Source organism: Maylandia zebra, linkage group LG12, assembly GCF_041146795.1.
Source record: "Maylandia zebra isolate NMK-2024a linkage group LG12, Mzebra_GT3a, whole genome shotgun sequence".
NCBI lineage: Eukaryota > Metazoa > Chordata > Actinopteri > Cichliformes > Cichlidae > Maylandia > Maylandia zebra.
The window spans coordinates 31,927,489-31,950,492 of NC_135178.1; the positions used below are offsets into that span (position 1 = coordinate 31,927,489).

The 23,004-nt window shown below is 39.1% G+C and overlaps 1 protein-coding gene across 1 annotated transcript in view; it reads right to left on the minus strand.

Annotated features, from left to right (window-relative positions):
* rtn4r (reticulon 4 receptor) overlaps nucleotides 1-21,491 on the minus strand; it is a 47,461-nt gene extending 25,970 nt beyond the window's left edge. The window contains exon 1 of the mRNA XM_004566717.3: nucleotides 20,914-21,491. Coding sequence (XP_004566774.1) covers nucleotides 20,914-20,935 — 22 coding nt within the window. The 5' untranslated portion in view covers nucleotides 20,936-21,491. The remainder of the gene's footprint in view (nucleotides 1-20,913) is intronic.
* Between the last annotated feature and the right edge of the window lie 1,513 nt (nucleotides 21,492-23,004).

Consider the following 23,004-nt stretch of genomic DNA (forward strand, 5'->3'; position numbering starts at 1 on the left):
TAACCCAATATACATTCAGAGGTGTTATTCTGAGTATTCACAGCAGCTGTAAGCATCTCCAAGGTCTTAACCATGCTGCTTTCAATGAGCCCGTTCTGAGAAGTCGTGCCTCGTCCCATCGTTTCAATCCCAGCGGGCAGCCTTGGGGGGGGTTGAACAGCCGGTTCCGCTGTCTTAATTCTCCGATAAGCCAGGGCCAAGCCAGCTCCGATCAGCAAGAACCCTGTTATCATGGTTCCGAATAGGTAGATATCTTCAGCGTCCTCGATCGACAGTCCCGCCAGGCACACGATCCTCTGCCACCCGTCCATCGTGTATCCGGCAGGGAAAGTACCTCCAGGGCACTCTCAGACTTCTCGTTGAGAAAAGGGTGTCAATAGCATTCAGAGACCAGTTGATCAAATCCATAATTCTCTTTAGGTTTTAGAAACAGACTGTGAGAGAGTGTTCCAGGGAGAAGTAATACAAATAACACGAGACTAGACAAGGACATAAGCAGGGAAGATAAGGGAGAGGAGAAAAAGTGCGTCCGCCTCCTCTGAGAGCCAAGAGAATACTTAATGGGACTCCTCATCAGTGAGTCCTGAAAGGTGTGTCAAAAAGAAGTGAATCTTCTGAACATAAAGGTGCATTCCACTAATTTTGCTTTTACTAGAGCGTATTAGTCATTAGAACGCAATATAACAAATCATATACACTGAAGAATCGCTAAAGAAAGTGAAAGTAACTGATTGTTAACGAGGCAAATTATTAAATGTTACTGTTATCTTGTCTATGGACTTTGTGTGTATGCTTAACAATTTGATGTTGATTATCCTCCAGATGGGCATTTGATACCAAATTGAGAAACGACTCAGCGTGTCCAAACAGTTGAACTGGATTTGCTCCAAACTCTAAGGAAAACTGACAAATGTTGTCATCGGGATTATTTCTAGTTGGCTTTCAAAATACATTTGTTACAGGCTGAATTTGAGTAATTAGAAACATATGAACCATTATGAGCAATGGCACACTAATTATAAACTAATTTTTGAAGAGTCTACATCTTTCCTTAATAACAGAACTATATTTATATAGTTCAGCTTTTACCTGTTAATCGCCAAAAAGGACACCGTGGGCTCTACAAAAGTGTATATATTTTTTTATTCATTTTGTCTGTTTAAAAAACAAAATTATGAAATAAAAAAATATGAATTACAAAATTATTATTATATGTATTAACATGTTACTATTAAAGATCGATGGCCAAAACTGCAGTTTATATAATAATATCATATAGAATGGCATCGACAGCTGAAAACAACTTTTTTATTTAAAACTTAAACAGCTATAAAAAGCGATAGGCTACAGCTATAGTGCTAGGTTAGAAGTTCCTTACTGTATATTTTATGTTTGCCAATTCTAGTGGGGGTTTTTTCAAGGTTTTTACTCTAAATATTGTGATGGGTGTTTTTGTTTTTGTTTTTGTTTTTGACCGAAATATTATAATATTGCTCTATTATCTATTATCCATTTTGGATTGGGGAAGAGTTCTTGTCTCAAGTGGGAGAAGAGTAGTATGGAAGACTGACACACTAAACATAAAGAAGAGCTGTCAGTTCATCATAGAAACATCATTTGACAGCTAACAGTTTACTGTTTTCTTTGCTTTGCTAACCTCACATTTGGTCACAGGCTGCTGTTAGTGACAGAAAGTATAAGATCATAGATACAAGCGTCAAAAATGAGCTTCCTCTGAAAGTGTCTGGGCTCAAACTTAGAGATAAGATAAGGAGTGCAGTCATCTAGAGACAGCTCTTTCAATGTTTTTCCACACATAAAGCTGTATTTCAATTTTCTTTAAAATCTCTTCCAAACAAGTTGCTTAAGTCTTTTTTAATTTCCACACCACATTTGGAATGAAACATTGCCTCATCAGAAGATAATTATTCAACACACTGTGTAGAGAACAGCTGCAAGACTGTAGTCTATGTCCCCGACATGGAAAACAGTCATTACAGCAGTTACTTGGAGTGTTTTTGTAGCACATTTTCCTCACAAATAAAATAGTATGGTCACCAGGGTATCCTATTAAAAAAAACTAGAACCTCTGGAATTTACTAAAACCAAAGTATTTGCCCAATAATAGTTCATATGGGATGATAGAAACATCATTTGACAGTAATCAGTTTACTGTTTTCTTTGCTTTGCTAACCTCACCTTTGGTCACAGGCTGCTGTTAGTGACAGAAAGTATGAGATCATAGATACAAGCGTCAAAAATGAGCTTCCTCTGAAAGTGTCTGGGCTCAAACTTAGAGATAAGATAAGGAGTGCAGTCATCTAGAGACAGCGCTTTCAATATTTCTCCACACTTAAAGCTGTTAGCTATGGTCGTTCGAGTATTTGACCATAAAGCCTATTGGATACATCTTAAGTGATGTATTATGTGTCCAACTAGAAGTTGGACACATAATACAATGCATGCTCAACTTCCTTTTTCTAGTGTTGGAAGGCCTTAGTATTCCCCTGGAAGAACTGGAGGAGGAGGTACCCGGGGACAGGGAGGTCTGGGAATCTCATTTTAGTTCCAGTGTGGCTAAAAATGGCTGGGTGGATAATATTGGCATTACTAAAAAAAACTAGACTATCTAAAAATTCTAAGCCTATATATGACCAGGAGCATTTGAACTTTACATCATTATCCTTCAAGCTGACAGAAAACCCAGCGTCCATCACTTTCATCTGCTTTCATCATCATTTCTCAGATAGATAAGCCACGCTAAGCACATTCTCAGACTGTCACTCTAGTACAGTATGCAACTAATGATAGAAATACCACAGACACACTGTCATTTATCTTGTGACTACCATCATTTCTTAGTTAATTACCCTAGCCAATATGCTGTGTCAGTTATTACCCACATTATACCTCAGGTAAATTACTTCTATGCAGTACCAACATCTCTGTCAGGTTGACACTATGGTATAGGTAGTTGTATATGAATTAGGATGACATATTGATGACATAGAATGGAAAAAAGCCTCAGCTCTGTGATTCATGACTGCTTCAGTGGGGAAGTTATACAAAAGGAGGAATATAGTGTAGGAGGCATCATTAAATGAAAGCCATGAAATATAAAGTTGAAGTAAAGACCTCTATGCAAAGTAGTGAAAGAGAGACAAGAATGCTGAGGGCTATATTAGTATGCATGCTTTTCCTCACTCTGTCTTACTCAGTTCCCAGAGTTCTCCACTGCAGTCTGATCTTCTGTGCCATTGCCAGCCCTACTACATCATCTTCCAAGATCCTCTATTCCCTGTTTTTATCTTAAACATGCAATGTCTGCGACAGCAATGTAGCATGGGGAAAGAGCAGCCGAAATCTTCTTTTGAGAGGCTTAGGAAGCTGCTGTAGCACTCGATCTCTAACATTATGCTGCTGGGTAGCTCCGCAGTGAAGGAAGGAGGACAACTGGTCCTGCTGAGATGACATGTTTAAAATTTACTGCAAGTTTTGAGATGCAAACAGAGCAGAATGTTCAAGGACATTTTCCAAGACACATAAGGCCAATTAAATATATAAGGAGTGGGAGTGATAGTGAGATTGTTTGTCTCGCAGACATGTTTTCATGTGAAATGAAAGTTGATGCAGAGTAAGGTATTTCCTTTTCTCCACTGATCTAAGCAGCCTATAGGAAGCCTGCACTAATTTATTTCAATTTTCTTTAAATCTCTATTTGGTATTCCAAACAAGTTGCTTAATTCTTTTTTAATTTCCACACCACATTTGGAATGAAACATTGCCTCATCAGAAGATAATTTTTCAACAAACTGCGTAGAGAACAGCTGCAAGACTGTAGTCTATGTCCCCGACATGGAAAACAGTCATTACAGCAGTTACTTGGAGTGTTTTTGTAGCACATTTTCCTCACCAATAAAACAGTACTGTCACCAGGGTATCCTATTAAAGAAAAACTAGAACCTTTGGAATTTACTAATACAAATGTATTTGCCCAATAATAGTTCATATGTCATCATAGAAACATCATTTGACATGACTAGGTCAACGAAATGAAGAATTTCAGACAATATGACCTATGATTGCTCAGTGATGGAGTAAGACACTGTTTGGCAGGCAGATCACTGTCTTCAAAATGCATACCTTTCTCTTTGTTATTCCTAATCTTACTCTCCATCGTTTGTGTTTGTGATATTTTGAGCTTCAGTCATGTTAATTTGGGTTGGCATCATTGAAATTAAAGGATGATAAAAGGAAACTGGTGCTATGTTAATATCTCTTTGAAGATGGAGTCAATCTGGCAACAGAATGCCGAGCCCTTATTTTCTCTTCCCTTTCCTCTCTTCCTGTATTGAGCACAGTGGATATGAGATAACTGCAGACTCAGCTTTGTAACAGCTTACCTTAGGTGGAGGAACTCTTAAAGCCTCTCCTTTCATCTTGCTCCTTATGTTAGAAACCAGGCTTTGTTTTGTCTTTTTAATCGACATCTGGACGCTGAATATTTACCTATGTAATGTATGTAATACATACTCTACCTTTCCCCCTGGATCTTAAAAAATGTTGACCTTCACCACAGTTTTTTATGATGGGAATATGTACTGTATATTTAAAGTAGGTTATATGGAACACTTTTTGCCCATAGGCTGCAGGCTGTTGTAATGTCTGAAAAGTAGCATCTGTCTGTGGACAGTCAAAGCTATTATGCAAGCCTTTCATGCATTTAACCTGCATAAGCCTCCATTAGAATTGTAGATAATGAAAATGTTATAAAGTAGAAACATATAATGCATGGTAAAACTTGCCAAGCATTTTTATGTAAATGTTAATGATGTAACCTATAATTTGTCCCAAGAGCTATTTGTGCTCTAAAGTACTGCTACAAAAGCAGCAGTAGTATCTGAGTGTTCAAAAAGTATGTCTGCGAATGCTTGGAAATTAACTAACACTGACGTTACACAGTGAGCCACAAATCTTATACTGTGATTGGCAAAACATTTAATGCTGTTTCTTTACAGATATAGAATCTCTTTAATGGATCCTAACATAGGGCTTTTGAGCTAAAAGGTGCTAAGTAGAGAAGCAATCAGTTACAGTTTTGATGACACCCATATCAGCACTTTGTACCGAATTCACCATCTTCACTTGTCTCAAACATGTCACACTGCGACTTTAATATGCAGTTAATTGTTCTCATCTTGACCTGCTGGTAGAATGAGCCCAGCTGCCACTGCCACCCGTACTTCTGTTATCTGAGCAAAAATGCATTATTGTGTGCCCCCTTTAATGACTTTAATTAGTTGTAAACGGAGTTGATTCTCCTGTTAAGTGGATAAGGAGTCGATAATGTAATATAGTCCCAGTATGCACGGCTCCAACTTTATCTCACTGAGAAGGTGGTGCACAGGAGGATAGTTTGCATAGTAATGTCAGTGGGCTGGATAAACCCATTGTAAGGTTAAAAAAAAAATCACATACTGACAGCGCTCAATCACTGAACTGATATGAAAACGACAATTAGTGTGTTCCTGTACTGGCAGAGAAATCATTGCAGAAGAGCTGTTTCAATGTCACTTACATAATGTGGAAGTTTTTACTGGAGCAGATGAAACATTGAAAGGGTCTGTTATCAAGAGAAAAAAAGGAGCTATCTTCATGTAATTATTAAGTAAACATATCCTTGGAATGATGTGAAAGACAAAAAACAGGTCGTTTAGCAGAAGTGTAAGAATTGAACAAAACCTAATAAGAGCCTATATTTTCAGTATTTCAAGAGAGAAAGATATCTAAAGTAACACTGCCAACTCAAACATGTCAACATAATTTCAGCTTTGCTTGACAATATTTGCCCAATGAAAGCTCTTCCCTGTAAAAACCCTACAGATTCAGTAAACGAGGCAGCCTTGAAGAAAAGAGCCCCATAAAGTTCATGTCAGTAAACTATTTCTCCTTTCATCCACTCATCTGCAATAAAGTTTCCAGTCTCCAGTTTCCATTTGCTGAGTAATGCCTTGCCTAGCCAGTGGTGAGGTGCAGTGCTTTCACACTGGAAAAAGCTAATGGCTGTTTATGGTTTCTAATGCATGATGCTATGGCTTTTGAAATAAAATGTGCTCTATGATAATGTTGTGTGTGGATAGAATTTGTCATCAGGAAATGCTGTGATGCTACAATTGACCTCCAAAAAATTTATGAACGTATACTTGCTCTCTTACCTGTTTATGAGTCTTTAAGGGAATAGTGTCCCTACATTAAATTTGGCTGTTCATTTACATTTACTCATAACTTGTTTCCCACCTCCCTTCCTCGCTTAAAAATATGAGCATGCAAAATTTTATACTTCAATGAGAAGTGACATCCTGCAGTCAAATCCCAGATGAAGATAGGCAATGGAGACTGGAACCCCGAGAGTAAAACAAACGGGGGTGGTGGAGCAGAGTAAGCAGATGGCTGATGGAGACTTGGACAGCGTACATTTGACAATTGATAAGGTGGAAATAAGGAGGAGCATTGAGTGGGAGAAGGGGCTGATTGGCTCAGAGCTCACAGATAGATTTGTTTTTTGGATACAAGTAGTGACATTAAAATTTAAAGCTCAATTCAAATTTGTGGGAAAAGAGAGGTATTGGAGAAAAAGCCATGAAGCATTTTAGATATGACCAAGACATATGTGAGAGTACAGGTCTTCCTCAATTAAGATACATAAAAACGTAATTTCAGCAAAGGGGGCTCATTTGGAATAAAAGAGCAATATTAACAGCAAAAATGTGAAGATTCAAAATTTTAAGTATTACTGACAATTTGATAGATCATAGTGTACAATCCCAGAAGAAGGTAGGGGATTATAACGGGACCTAAAAGAGAACAGCAGGGGCAGTCTTAACATAGCATGGAAATCTCATCTCCAGAGTAGAAAAGATATGAAACAGGCAAAGTCAAGAAAAATGACAGATAAAGAACAGTTACAATTATGATGAGAGAAGAAGTCAGAAATAGATTAAAGACAGCGAAGATGAAATCTTGCAAAGAAGGCTAGCTGACTAGGTCACAGGGAGAGGACTGGGAGTCGTTGATTGGCTAGAGGCTGCTAAAGAAAGAGAGAGAGAGTGGAAGAACGTAGGCTTCTGATTGGTTGGCAGTCATTGGAGGACAGAGAAAGAACGAAATAAGAGCCTTTGATTGAAAAGAAGCCAGAGAGAGAATGAGGGCATTTGATTGGCTTGAAGATGTTGGAAACCAGAAAGAAAAAAAATAGAGCCTTTGATCATCCAGAGGCTGTTTAAGGTCAAAGAAAGCGAGAAATTAGAGCCTTTAATTGGCTGGTGGCCATTGGAGGCTAGAAAAGAGGCCATTGATTGGTTAGAGGATGTCAGGAGGCAGAGGGTGAAAAATGAAGCTTTCTGATTGACTGTCAGAGGCCAGAGAAAAAGAAATGACAGCCTTTGCCCAGAGGTTGTCAGCAGATAGAAGAACGAGAGACTGTAACTGGTTTGTCATTAAAGGATTGTAAGACAGCGAGAAACAGGTGAACCAAACAAAAATAAATATGATGAAAATAGACAAATGTGAACAATAAACTAAACATATGCTGATCTTACCCCAAGAATCTTAAGACCTGAAAGATCTTGTGATTAGAGGCTGATATCAGAATCAGGAGTCATGAAATGTTAGCAACAGATGGCCAGCAGTGACCCAGATGTTTAAGAGATTAGGATAACATTTCCTGTGTAGCTGCTAAAGTAGCAGCACGGATTCTGATGGAGCAGCCTGAATACTGATAAACTAAGATTTGGACAAACTGTGATTAAATGGCGATAAAAGGTCTGAGATAGAGTTTAAAAATGATAACATTGAAAGATAAGACAGAACGCCCTTTATTATTGAAATGTTTTAGAAATCATACATCATACATAAGAATCACCAGATGAGTGGGGCAGATGCCATTACAGCGTAGAGAGATGGTGCCATGCCAGCTTTATTGGTGGAAGGGCAAGGGTAGGGTAGGGTTGGGTGGTTCATACTTTTGCATTTGTGCTTTGGCTGGGGTGAATTTTTCAGTCTTTTTTGATGATAAGAAACCTAGTTTGGGAACTCTGAGCAAGTTCAACACAACTGCTGGGCTCTTGCAGGACTGGAGACTGATAGAATCTGAGAATGAACTGAGAACTGACAATGCAGACTACGAGCTAGATTAATAATACTAACTACTAGCTGCTGAAGACTGGAAAATCTACCATCGATGTGAAATAATATTCCAGTATTCAAGAGTTTAGTAGATAGTAGATCAAATATCTCTGGTTTACCAAAAATATAGCTGCGTAACATGACTGAGAAGAAAAGAACATACTATGAAATGTATCTTCTCAACATTACAGCGAGGTTGCATGACAGATGGCTCAAAAGGGAGCACGACAGATAACAATGAATTTAACAGAGACTAGGGCCTAGCTGATGGGCTGAGAGAACAAGGGCAGATAGATTGCTCAATACCTGGTATAATGTTGACATTTTCAATGAGGTTAATTCAACCTCATTTAAATGGAAAAATGGGAGTTAAAAAACAGCAGCAAAAATGGTCAATATTACAAAAAGGAATGGAGATAGATATGACAGAATAGATCTTTCTTATTGAACCTATATAAAAACCCTTAATCGCCACTATTGCATGTTATTAACTCTTCTGTAGTGCTTTCCTCTGTCTCCTTGTAACTTTCTGTAAGTGTGTCTGGCTCTGAAGCTGCATGTTCCTAATCTGCAGTTATAGGCCTCCCCAATCTGGGGATGGTTACTATTTGATTTTTTAATAATTTGCTTGTGCTCATCATTTCTCTCTTTGCTTTCCGCTTACCCCGCCAATCAAGATAGATGGCCACCCTACCTCAGTCTTGGTCTGATGGAGGTCTCTACTTATTAATCTGTTGTCAAGAGCTTGCTCAAAGGGAATAGTTGGGTTCCTTTATAATTATGTAAAGTATTATAATGCTTCAAAATGCCCTGAGTTAACTTGAATTTGTGCTATATGAATAAAAAGTGTTCAGATTACTTCTATTGGGCAGTACGGTGATTAGCGCAGCACAACAAGATGATTCTGAGTTAGAATGCATCATTTGGCTGGGGCCTTTCTGTGTGGAGTATGCTTGTTTGGTATTATTGTAGGGCCTTTACCTTACAATATAAAGCACCTTGAGGCAACTGTTGTTGTGATTTGGCGCTATATAAGTAAAACTGAACTGAATTGAAATTTAATTCCCCCTGTGTGTATGTGGGTTCTTTCCAGGAACTCTGGTTTCCTCCCAAAGTCAAAAAGACAGGCAGTTAGTGGGATTATATCCATTGGTGATTCTAAATTGGCTGTACATGTGGGCTGTATTTGTGACTGTCTGTGTTAGCTATGCATGCATACTGGCAAAAAGTCCAGGGAATACCCTAACTCTCGCCCTATGGTAGCTGGGATAGGCTCAACATAAAACCTGGAAGACCAAAGCTAAATACCTAGTTTCCTGTGCGATAATAAAAAGCTGCTAGTATGAAGTATGAAGAGTAATTTACATGAACTGACAAATTATTTATTTATTTATTTAAATGCAAGAGAGACTAAAAAATCTCACAAAGGAACTAATCACAAATGTAGCAGGACACATGTTATTATGAGGGCACATAGCTATGATCCCCCCCCCACTAAAACACTTCAATAGAAAAAAACTATTCACAGCTTTATTCTGTTGTTGCATTCATTGTTTTAATTCACACTGTTATTTTTATCTAATGTAGTGCATTACGTTTAATGTAAAAAACATCTCAGTTTTCCAGAAGAATATATTTACAGAAAGGATAACTGCATTTGACACAAAGCCTAGATAATATTCCATTTTGGACATGGACAGGTGAAAATTCGACAGCCAGGCATTCATTCCTGTTATACTTCTTTGGTGTCTGGTGGAAGTCAGCTGCCTAGGGAGCATGTGTAACTGGGAACTGTAATGCAATTCAAGTAAGTGAGATCACAAAAAAAAAAAGGCAGGCACGTGGACATCTACACAAACCCTTGCACTGTCTGTTGGCTAAACTTATGTAACTAGGACCTGGGCAGACCCCCGCGGACATGGAAAGTATAATTCCTGCTTAAGAGTACGTCTCTTTTTTTCTTCATGTTAATGTGAGTGAAAACCCTGAAAAGCATCTTGACATCCTAAAAGTTTGGAATTTTTTATCCCCCCCTTCTGCTCCTTCTGGCAGTGTGAGTTCTAAACAAATGCTAATAAAGTGTTTTTATAATGAGGAAAGCCCACATTTGTCTTTGTTATCTGTTACTTTCTTTTTTAGACTGAGCATGAGAAATTTTAGTGATTTATTGGTGCTGACAGACTCAATCAGCATTGTGTGTACTAATTGTGCAATGCTTTAAATGTAAAGAACATTCATTAATATGAATGTGTGAAATGGAAAAGTCCCACTCTTAAGCTTTAAAAAAAAAACAACAACACTGCATGCACTTAGAAATAATGTATTTAGCTTGCTCAATAATGTATTTTGTGACACTGTGGGCTGTTGACATTAGATTTTAACTGTGATATTGACTTTCGGAAAGTACTACAGCACTTTAATTTCTGTGCATTTCCAGTAGCCAAGTATTATAAATCCTGAGTGATTGTGAACTGCTGATGGAGTCTATAGAGTTTCCAGCTCTAATTTCTGTGTTACGGTAGAGTAAACAACAATAAACAAAGGAAAAACCACGGAACGGCTCAGGTGTCTTTAACTTGGAGAGGAAGGTGAAACTATTTCATGGCTTTTTCTCCAGAGTTAACTGTGGGAAATGTAAATGTAACATGTACCACTCACCCTTCCCGAAAATATGGTCCGTTTGCTAAACCTTGTATGAATCAGCAAGTAATGGGGGCGGGAGGGGGGATTCAAGCAGCAAACATGTGTCCGTGCAAGTATGTGCTGTATGTGTGCAGGTGTTGAACTTGTATTGCTAAAGTGTGTATGAGCTGAGAGAAAAAGTGGAGGAAGAGCATGCTCTCTCTCTTGTCTCATATTTCTCTTTGGTATAATGTGCTGCCTGTTCATGCGATGCCTTTTAAAGGCATGGTGGGAATCACTTCATAGTCAGGCATGAAACTCAATATGCTAATGCCTTCCTAGGGAGCTTTGGAGGGGGAGAAAACATAACTTGTCAATTACCTATAGCAAAACCACAGGAAGATTTATTGAAAACCAGAAAATTCCACATGACAAAAGAGCTTAAACATGACAGGTCAAAATACAAGGCACCACCTGTTTAACTAATTATAAAATGATGTGAGCCTTCGCAGACTCATTGCCATTGTGTCAAAATAAATTATGTTTAAGGACGCATACAGCAATTTGTATATCTATTAATTACTTCTTGAAAGTGCTAGGTGCAAATTTCAAACTTTGATTTATGTTAACAAAGGAAAGGACTGATCTGTCAAAACTCATTATCCAAGCAAGTGGAGTGGGCGCTGTACTTCTGATAGTGATGCAAAATACATTGTAAAAAAAAAATGCTACACAGATACTCCATACCTCCGAAGGCAGTGCTATAACCAGCCAGTTTCCTTCTAGCGATGGCACACTCTTGCTGGTTGAAGACCCAAGATGGCACAGTGGGACCATCAAGATCGGTTTTAGACTATTTTGTTTCTCACACAGCCATCATCAAGACCCCTCGGCATAATTTGTTTACAGCTCGGAGATTGAGTGTTGGCAGTTCTCATCTCTCCCCCCGGAATAATTGCTGTGATGATAGGCTTTGCTGGGAACATGTACAGGCATGTGAAAACATGCACCATTTTAGATTAGAGGGTTTGGAAAGCCAGCCAAGCTGATGTGACCGCAAAAGTGACATATCTCTGTTTCGCTCATCAAATCAATTCTTGCTTTGGGCTGTCTGATGCTCAATGTCAAAGGACTCCATGCTTTTTTTTTTTAACACTTATCTAATCTCTATTCTACACTTAGAGTTGTGTCAAAATGCAACACTGCGGGATTTAAATACTGTTATTTCAATTTTGCACAGTGCCCAAGTATGATCAACAGGAATACCTTCAAATGGATAAATTTCCATTCGGAAACTCACTGACTGATAATATAGTAGAGAGAAAATATTTGCAGGTCCTAAAATCTTTAAAAAATGTGCTTGTTTGGGATTTTTTGTTTATTTGTTTTTTCATTTTATCAGCAGCTCTAACTGGAATAAATAATGGTATGTACATAAAAATGAATTTACTTACTTAAAGCAATTGATTTTTGGACTCCAGTTAGGCAATTTCGTGATGTTACCAATTTTTCAGTCACAAAGTGGAAATGCCCTAAGGCAGCTGTCCCCAACCTTTTTTGCGCCACGGACCGGTTTATGCCCGACAATATTTTCACGGACCGGTCTTTAAGGTGTCGTGGATAAATACAACAAAATAAAACTAGTACCGGTACTGAAAAAAAAGAAGATTTATTCATAACACATGTGAAAAGACCCAGGAAAAAAAGTTAGCGATAAAAACGATAACAAAATAACGCTGAAAACCGATAAAAACCCTGAAAACCATACATTTCACACCTGAGCCTCAACTCTCGCGGCCCGGTACCAAACTACTCACGGACCGGTACCGGTCCGAGGCCCGGGGGTTGGGGACCGCTGCCCTAAGGCATAACCTGTTTTATCATCTATTTACTAAATAACCATCATGTTGAATTAACTTAGGCTTGAAATTAGAAACTGAGATCATAGGTCATTAGGGAAGTTTACGTTTAGATATTTATAGATTTTTGGTTATTTTTCAGCCCTAGGTATTGCTCCCTATTGACTGTCAGAGAATGCAGATTTTATGCTGTATTTTATATAATCTAAGGAACCAATAAGTTATCAGGATTTGGACCACTTGGTTAAACAAAGAGCTCCATACACTCTTGACCGATATGACAGAAAATTCAAAAGTTAAAGGTTGAAACCACAATTTATTTATATATTAGATGGTACAAGTAGACAAAATAAAGGAGTATAATGAATTCAACATACTGTACACAACCTCAGCTTACGGTGTGTTTACAGGCTTGGATGCTATTCTGATCGTAGGATTTAAAACCCATGGATGACATATGGTCAATTTGAACCTCATCAGTGGTGGAAATCCATGTGCTCTATTTTCCTGCCAGCCATTGGAACCATACTGAATCCCCCTCCATCATCATCCCACTATCTTCCAACCCCTTGACACCGCTTCCCCTGAACCCAGCAGATTACAGATATCATTATAATGGATGTCCTGGCAGGCCAGCTGCGGTCACATTTAATTTGCCATGGCCTGATATCTACACGAGATAATCAGCATTTACACCTGAGAGTGTAGACAGAAATATACGCCACAATGTGTATGCGGTAAAGACATCGAGGTAGAGACAGAAGAATGACCAAGACACTGCGAGAAAAGTGGGAGAAAGTAAAAGTAAAAGAAAGACGTAAGGTAAGGGAATAGGAAGGTATATGTATTCAGCACACATGCTAAACAACAAAAGATTAAGTGAAGCACACTTGTAAGATTTGCATTTTAATAAGAATAATCTACTTTGGACTTAAAATGACTTGAGAGCAAAACCTAAATCTTTGTCAACATTCTTCAACACAGACCTTACATCTTAGCTTGGAGAGGGGTGCCTCTCCATCATACTTTGGTTTGCTTTGTGAGGTCAGCCCTGTTCAATTACATGCAGATAAAGAGTGGTGTTGTTCTTTCTAAGTGAAGGTTATAGGGTACTCTTCTTGGAGCAGATGAGTGGGATCTTCATTGATTCCACTGTTATGCTTGTGAGTATGTTTAGAAACTCTTTCCTTCTGCCGCAGTTGCAGGATTATGCATTTCCTGCTCTACAAATCCTTTCACTCCCACCAGACATTGAGGACACCGATTTGTGTATGAAAGAAAGTTATCAGACGCGAAAAAAAAACAAACAAACTGTGGAATTCTTGTATAAAGCTGCCAGAACAGGTACACATTATATATGTTTAGCACCTACAGAATGAGCTTTCACATCTATAACAGATCAATTTCCCCTGAGTCGGGGAGTAATGACCTATTTCTTTTGAAGGGCTCCCAATACATATTTCAGTGGTGAACTACCAAGCTCACAGGCAGACGCATTGCTGTTGTGAAGGTTTTGCAATATAAGGTAAAGAATAATATGTCACAGAATTTCTGAAAGCCTTTGTTCTACCACTATCTCAAACAGAAGTATCTATCTATCTATCTATCTATCTATCTATCTATCTATCTATCTATCTATCTATCTATCTATCTATCTATCTATCTATCTATCTGTCAACTCAGGGTGCGTATTTACTGCTAAAAAACACCTTAGAAAGGTAATATATGCAGTCTTCAACATAAAGTATGTGTCCTTCACATACAACACCCTGGAGTGATTGTTAAGAACTTTGCTTTGAATGAAGATAAATAAAGGAAGAACAAAATCCAACAATGCATAAAGGGAGAGAAAGGTGACCCCGCTGGCTTAAGCATCTCAACAATGTGGTACCAGACATTCAGTAAGACTGCATCAAAACACCAGCTCCCATCTGTTAAGTTTGCAATCTAATGACAAACACAGGCTGACTCGATCAGGATAATGAGGGGTAATTTAAGGACCTCGCTTATGAAATGAATATGGTGATAAATAAGAATGTAGCTATTCTTTCAGGATAAAAGAAATCGGAAGTTCCTCTTCTCTCTCTAAAACTTTTACATCGTAAAACTGAGTTTACATTTACATTTTATAGTCCTGCTGTAGAATATGCACATCAGCCAGTAATGAATGTGTGCAGATTGCATATCATATATGCAAGCACAATATTACTAATTATATGTCGGTTTGTTTTTACTAAAGATACCTACTGATAGAACTCCTTTTCTGCAGCAATTAAGCTCTCAGCTGTTGATCTATAGGAGCTGGAATTTGTCCTTTAGCAATACCTGGGCATGCAGGAATCACTCGCCATAGGATTTATCATGTTTTTACTTATATCTCCAATCCTTGTAGTTATTTTTACAGCTCAAAACCATGATATTCAAAAATTGAACCTGAAAACCCTGATTCTAGCTATATATGCACTATGGTGTTGATCTGTTATGCTAACCCTTCGCCTTACACTGCTCACATCTTGGATCAACCAGCTGCTTTATCTGAATGTCACTGTAGCCTGCAAGAAAAGGAGCAGAGCAGGGTTGACTTATAAGGCTGACAACGGCTCCATTCATGCGTCTAATTTAAGAGCGGCTTCTGCTCTGTCTAATTAACAATTTACTAGGCCATCAGTCAGCCTCCCCATTGTGGTATAATCAGCGTCACTGACGTTCAAGCAGCTCATCGCACCCTTTCGCATCTGCAATAGGATTAGCGCATCCATGCAACTTTCATCAGTACACAAACAGAAAAGTGGGCACGGTGTGTTCCAAAGATGCAGCGAGAACAACTGTGACACCACAGAATGAAAGATGACACTGCAGCAGAGTGAGATGGGCATTGTGTTCAACAAATTAGGCAGCTCAGTTTGTGCATACTAGGACCTTCATCCATATAATCTTTAGGAAAAAAGAGTTCCCATCAGTATGTATCACTGCTGGGTCAACACAACTGAATATTGTGTGCAAATTTCACTTGTCATTTTATAAAGTGTTGTGTAAAGTAAAAGTGGAAGGTGTGATCTGCTCTGTTATGCGTAGGCACCTTGAAAGGATTATAATACGGTGTCAAAGTGGATTTCTATTTTTTGTAAAAAGATGTAACTAAATCCCTTCATAAAGACTCCACCTGCGTCAACACCATATACACGCATAACATTAATTCATTTGGCCCTCCTTCTTCCCCCACACCATCTTCAAGACAAGGGCCAACACTTTAATTTATTTTTTGTTATGTGAAAAAAAAGACTTGTAGGGAGTGGGGGTCAAAAACTGCAGCATTTCTCCTGCTGGTTCTCTCTCCAAATATTCTGACAGTACAATAATAACCCACAGAGAGGATTAAGAACTGGTAATCTGGGGGAATAGTGTATTTCATTTCAACTGCTTTTTTTATATTTTTGCCCATTAGCTTCCTCTGTATAAACAAATAGAATTTTGCTCATTTATCCACTTAGTTTCTCTGTCTTTCTGATTAGAAGTGAAAGGCTGTGAGACTGGGATAACCTAGAGCGGATGGTTCCAAGGATATCTTAGGCCAGCATGCCCGTGTGCGCATCAGTGGGAGTCTGAATGTGTGTGTGCATGTACTGTATAAACAAATGCAGATCTACTTGAAGGGCGCGGCCAATTAAAAGAAGCCCCTCAAGGAGCACGCTCATCAGGATGCAGTGAACATCGCAGATCCACTTTCAGATAGCCTGCTGGAATCTGTCACTGTAACTAAGGCATTAATACAACCGAGCTCCGTAGCATAAAACTTTGACATCTTTATCCTTTGACGTTGAGAAACTGTATGATAAAATTGATCTATTGTAACGTTTCACAAACTCAGATCTTATAGAAATTTATAATTGCATGGGAAATCTTGTTATTATTTTAATTCAAAAACTCTGCCAAAGATGTCATTACATCACCCAGCAGTGCGTTACATGAAGAGAACAACTCAATTTTAGTCATAATTAGAGAGATTAAAAGTCTTTTCAACATGATTTAAATACCTATTATTAAAAAGTTAACAGTATATTTTGCTAAGACATTTAAATATGCATCTGGCTGAAAAGGTGAATGTTGAAATTTCATTTACTTTGAATGAAACATCCGTTTGTGATGAAACTAAAGGTTGCAACCAAAATACATAGAACCATGAACCACTAAACGGGTGACACCAGTGTATTTAACCACAAACCCTGTGTGCAGTGGCAATCCCGAGGTCACTATGTGAAATAAGTGGCAAGAACACCTCCTGTTTACCTCCTTCAGTTGAGGTAAATCAGTGACTTCTTGCATGCATCATTATCATCATTATGGCAAAATCTCTGAGCTTTGTGAGATTATTTTGAAGGAGCTCAGATTTTGCCAGTTATGCTTAGTTTATGTAAAAATGTAGTTTGCTGTTGTTTTGGTTTACAAGCTTAAATTGTTTTATGTGTGTATTATATATGAGTGTAGAATTGTATATAGTTAAAATGTATGGATCATATAATGTTGAATTCTGAATATTGATTTGTAAATAATGGAATTTGAAATAAGGGTGTAGGAACAGGAAAAGTGTAAACTTCATCCTACTCCTTTTCGAGCATAAACAATTTGTAGACGTGGAGATATTCATGAAAACTTGATCAATCATCACTGTTCTGACTCCTGTTCTGACAGGTGAGGAATTCAAGGAAAAAAACCTTCAATGTTTCATGCCTACAGTGAGGGGGTAGTTGGCTCTTTTATGCTGTTGGGGGACATTCTATTACAGTGGTTTGAATTAACTTATCATCCCTGTCTATGGGTCATCCCAGTCACCACATCTCAACTGAAAGAACGAAAATGAGAGATTCTGAACCGGTGTATCATCAAAACATCAAAATAAGAATATTTAATAAATATAAATCTGAATATTTTAGAAATTACTGATCTAATGAGATTTTCCCATATTAACATCTCTAGGAGTAAAGAGTGAATAGTCTGTAAAATAGAACAAATATCTAGTGAGCAGCAGCTATCTTGACAAAAACACCATGTTGATGTGAGAGGTCAGAATGGCCAGACTGGTTCTAATTGATAGGAAAGTAACAATAACTCAAATAACCACTCATTACAACCAAGGTATACAGAAGAGCATCGCTGAATGCACAAGACTCTGAACTTTGGAACATACTGGGCTATAGCAGCAGAAGATCACACCAGGTACCACTCCTGTTAGCCAAGAAGAGGAATCTGAGACTTTTGACTGTATCTCTAAATTTGGTCAATAAAAGACGGGAAAAACACTGCCTTGATTTCTCCTGTGACATCTAGATCATTGAATCAGGATTTGGCATTAAGCACGGGTCCATCCTGTCATAGTGGTGGTGTCATGTTTTCCCATTTTGGGCATGAACATCATTTAAATGCCACAGCCTACCTGAGTATTGTTGCTTACCACGTCTGTCCTTTTATGACTACAGAGTACCCTTCTGGAGACCAGCAGGATAACACATCGTGTCACAAAGTTTAAATCATCTCAAACTAGTTTCTTAAACACGATAGTGAGTTAAATTAACTTAAATGGCCTTTAAAAACAACATCTCAATTCAATGAGCATCTTTGGAAAGTGGTGAAATAGGACATCTGTATCATGGAGCAGCTGACAAATCTGCACCAAATGGATGACGCTATCAATTCAATATCAACCAAAAATCTCTGGTGGCTGTTTCCACCACCTTGCTGAATCTACATCCTGCTTACGTTGTTAAGAAAAAAGGGGGGTAGAACCCAATACTAGCAAAGTGGACCAGTAATGTAACCAGAGGGTGTATTGTGATTTTGCATATTTCTCATTTAATACCTCAAGAGAACAACAGTGTTGTTTGGTTTCATTGCTGACCATGAATGACTAATATGACAAAAACCAAACAAACCTGTAACTCTATAACTCACACGGATGTAAACAGCATTCAAAATAACATCCCTAATCATTTTTCTCTCACTTGCCACGCCATCCATACAGTACATTATGAAAGAAATCAAAAAACCCCCCCAAAAACATTTATTTCATTTTCTTAACTTCCTCTCCTTTCTCCAGACCTCCCCATAAACTAACTGAACACTACACCCACACACACATTATCTCTTCCAGCCCTCCCCCTGCGCTTGTATAAACATCCATACAAACACAAAGATGGATCAATTTCACATTCCCTTTCAGGGTGCGGAAGATGCCTTGCCTTATTGTCAGTTTATATCATGATGTTGGATTCCCCTAATGCTGAAATGCAAATCAGCTTTGTTTTTTTATTGTTTATTTGTTTTCTTTTATTAGCACCATTTTCTCATAGCTTAATGCATTCAGAACAATCATCTTGCCACCTCAGATGATGCATCTTGTGGCCTATTTTTGAAAATGGGGCAGAGCTTTTGGCAAGGCATTGCCAAAAAATAACAGAGTTAACTAATTGGGAAAAAAATGCCCTAAATGTGTAGTGGTTTCAAAGAGAAAGCGTTCAGTTCCACTATAATGGTTTTATCCATTCATTTGGGCTTCATTGGCTTTGCCTGGCAGTAGACAGGGAGCGACGGCACCCCCAAGCAACAGCTTTCCCACAGAGGCATTTGATCATATGCTGACTGGGTGAAAAAGAGTGTAAATTAAAGTCCCTCCTCATTGTGACACTTTAAACACAAGAAAAGGCAGGCCATATTTTCTCAGCCAAATCAGGAGCCTGAGAGATGGATACCAATTATAATTGCAGCAGAAACAAAAAAAAAAAAAAATGAATAAAAATCAGACATAGGTGTGTGTCAGACGCGTGGTGCTAAATCATGCCAGCAGTTGGGTAATGAAAGGTTGCCTGTAGGGTCTGAGGGACCCAGAGCCATTCTGTGCCAATGAAGGGGTGTGCACTTGAATTTGCATCACCCTGTGACATATCAAAGAGAATGCACAAGCAGATGTGCCTCTTTGATTTTGTTACTTGTGAAAAGCAAAGTTATTCTGTATCCCCACAATAATCTGCAGCTTTCTTACCCTATTCCTGCAGTTTTAGCCAAGTCATGAACATGAGGAAGATGGAGTGTGTACAGCATGTTGCATAAGCACTGTGGCAGTGGTGTATGCATGTGACAGTGCTGGGGCAGTCTATGCACGGGTGGGGCAAAGTGGAAATTAAGATTTTCCACAATATCTTATTTGAACCAAGTGGATGTTACAGCCTCGGTGCTGCTGACCAAACAGCACATGTCATATCTGTGTTATACACTCTGCACTGCAGTAAACATGACTAGATCACTAAAAAAAAACCAAACAAACAAAAAAAGCCAAAAAAACCCCAACAAAAAACACAGGGTTACAGTCAGGTGCAGGAAGAGACACAATGACACGCCAGGTGCTGCATCCTCCTTCCTTTCCCACCCTCCCTCTAGCTCTCTGTGAGTGTCCTCACGCACACAAACACACACTCAAACAACTGACAAGAAATTAAATTCTTAACCATTTCTGGCGGAATTGAGAAAGCATTCTTGCCCTCATTAGAATAGCTCCAAGTCCAGTCATGAAAGCTACAAGGCCCAATTTCCCGTCACTTTGGCGGCACCCTGAGTGGGACGATGCCACCAAAACACCAATTATAAGCCAAGGAGCTGGGGAATGAAGCGGTATTACTGGGCCGCCAAGCGGACCATCTGCAGACTTCATCAAACGCTCAGCCCACAGTGTCCAGACGGGCAGAAGCGGATGCCCGGTTTAAGTTGCGATATCATGCAGAGCATATTGACCACTGCAAACAGTACACGGCCTCTCGCTCTCTCGTGCGCACTCTCACTGACATACGCATACAAAAAGGGAAAGCAAGACACGCACAAGATAAGATCCGAATTATGACTCAATTAAGAGCCACTGATTCAAGGTCGTTTACAGCCGACACTTCTGTTTCTAGTTTTTTTTTCTTCCGTTCCAACAATAAAATTATATTTGATTGTATATAAAGGCTTTATTTTTCGATTTCTTTCGATTCTTTTTTTATTGTCATGCTGATAGCCATACCTTATTTTAATCAAACCTCGGGGGTGTTGAACGGAGTCAACTCCAATTAGGACACCTGATTTATCTTTCTGTCTGTCCTCCACAGAGCGGTGACACTGCACCGTTGTGGATTTTATCAGTGCGCAGTAACCCAGCGGGATCCTACTGTCTGATATATGTGAAAACTTTACAGAGGTGTCCAGCTGTCTGATGTGTACTCACCATCAATAATAACGGTCTTCATGATTCAGATGAAAGTGAAATCCAGAGGCTTTATAATTCCGAGAATGAATCCCACGTATACGGAGATAGATAGGAAATCCGCTAATTATTGCAATTTATGGGTTATTGCAAATCCAGTGCAAGACGGGAAACAGGCAGACTAAAGCACCCCTGCACCCTTCAAACTTTAGCCGTAGGTCTTCCCGAGTGGGGAGCCACGTCTCCAGCTGCACCCTGGCTCAGTCATGTGGACGAGAGATTCAAAAACAGTCAGCAATAAACATCCAATTTGGGATCAGTAGACTCGACGCACCAGTCGACACCTCCCCAAATATAGGACGCGCAAACAGCTCGGGAGAAGAGCTCAAAGTGTTAACGCAGAAGTGGAGAATCAACGGCACAGGCGAAAACCGAGTATTGAATCCATCTTTTGAAATCGCAGCAGATATCCAGTCTGATTACTTGCCCCTCTGTATTTCCCAAGTACACTGAAAAAAAGTGTGTGGTATGAGCACGGTTGTCGGTCGCACTGGTGCGCGCCAGTGTGCGTTTACCACGGAGAGGTGGAAAGGGAGGGCGGGGCGGCAAGGGGCGTTTGGCGGAAAGAGACAGAAAGAGGGAGAGAGAGAATTCGAAGATGAATGTTTTATGGGTCTGTATCACGCTGCAAAAAATATCCCTCCTAATTCTGAGTGCATGGGCTATTAATCATGGCAAATAAAAGAAAGACTAGATTTTATGTCCGAGGCTATTTATAGAAAATACTGAACACAAACAAAACTGAACTGAAAATAACAATAATAATCATAATTTTAGGTAACTGGTGTCATTCCTAGAATCAAAGAGTGAATCTGATACTTAATGACTTATTTGGAGAGACATTTCTCACAGTGCTAGGCTGTGCTCTAATGAATGTTTTATGTGCAGGGGTGGTGGGCTGGTGGTGGGTAGGAAGGTGACGTGAGGCGAATCTATTTGGATCGGACATGGCCAGGCACGCACATGCATACGAAAACACCCCCAAAAGACAGGCTGAGAGCCAGGCTTCCTGCAGGGACCCAAGCTTCCTCCTGGGGACTTCAGTTTGGCTGTCCTGACGTAGGTGTAGTTGTTAAAGCCGTGAGAAACAAAGATCTCAGTTCTACTTGGTTAACTGAACCGTTACAATAACATTTGTAATCCTGAGGCTCACCTGAGACCCTTAACTACTTCTGGAAATGTTTTCTTTTGTATATAGAAAAAGAACAATGAAAACAAAACTGTGCTAGGTGAAAATGTCTATTGAAAACACAATTAAAATATTTTTTCATGTCTTTATACTTTCAACGGAATCCATCATTATGAATTCCTTTTCAGTGTATCGGATGTGATAACCTTTATTTTTACGAAAGGATTAAACTACTTAACTACTGCACTGTTAACGCTGATTGGCTCGAAGACCAATTCACCTTGTCTTTGGCCTGCACCTTTGATGGGTTTTGCTGAAACCCTGGAGGATTGAAGAAGCAGCAGCGGGCTATTATCTATAGGTATCACACGCCCCCTACCGACAGACACAAAAATTGATTTTCAGCATCACAGAAAGAGAAAGAGAAAGAGAAGCCTCATCTCGAGATGATGTCTCCCACCTCGCCTTAGATACAGCAAGCAATCACACTGGCAATGTATTTGTAAGCACAGGCAGAGAAGCTGTTGAAATTAAAGTGGAAGGTACATTTCTTATATTTAGTTTTCAATAAGAAATTCTGGAATTAACGTTGATAAAATTACACATACCATTCTCAGATTTGTATTTGGAAAAGCAGTTTAACTGTTGATTCGCAGCACATACAGGCACAAGATTAACACATTGCATATTACAATATTGTACGTACATGGGGACATAAAAGATACAAGATTACCATGGGGAGCAGGTGAATGGAAACCGCAGCCAGGTGGGTGGTTTAGCTGAGTGTAATGGAGAATGCAGCAGGCTAATCCCAAGCTTACAACTACCACCAATAATGAATCACACTATCAGAATATGTCGGTGAGCCACTAGCCTGGTATTTGCTCACAGTGGAGACCGTCAGGGCCAGATGGCCAGTAGAG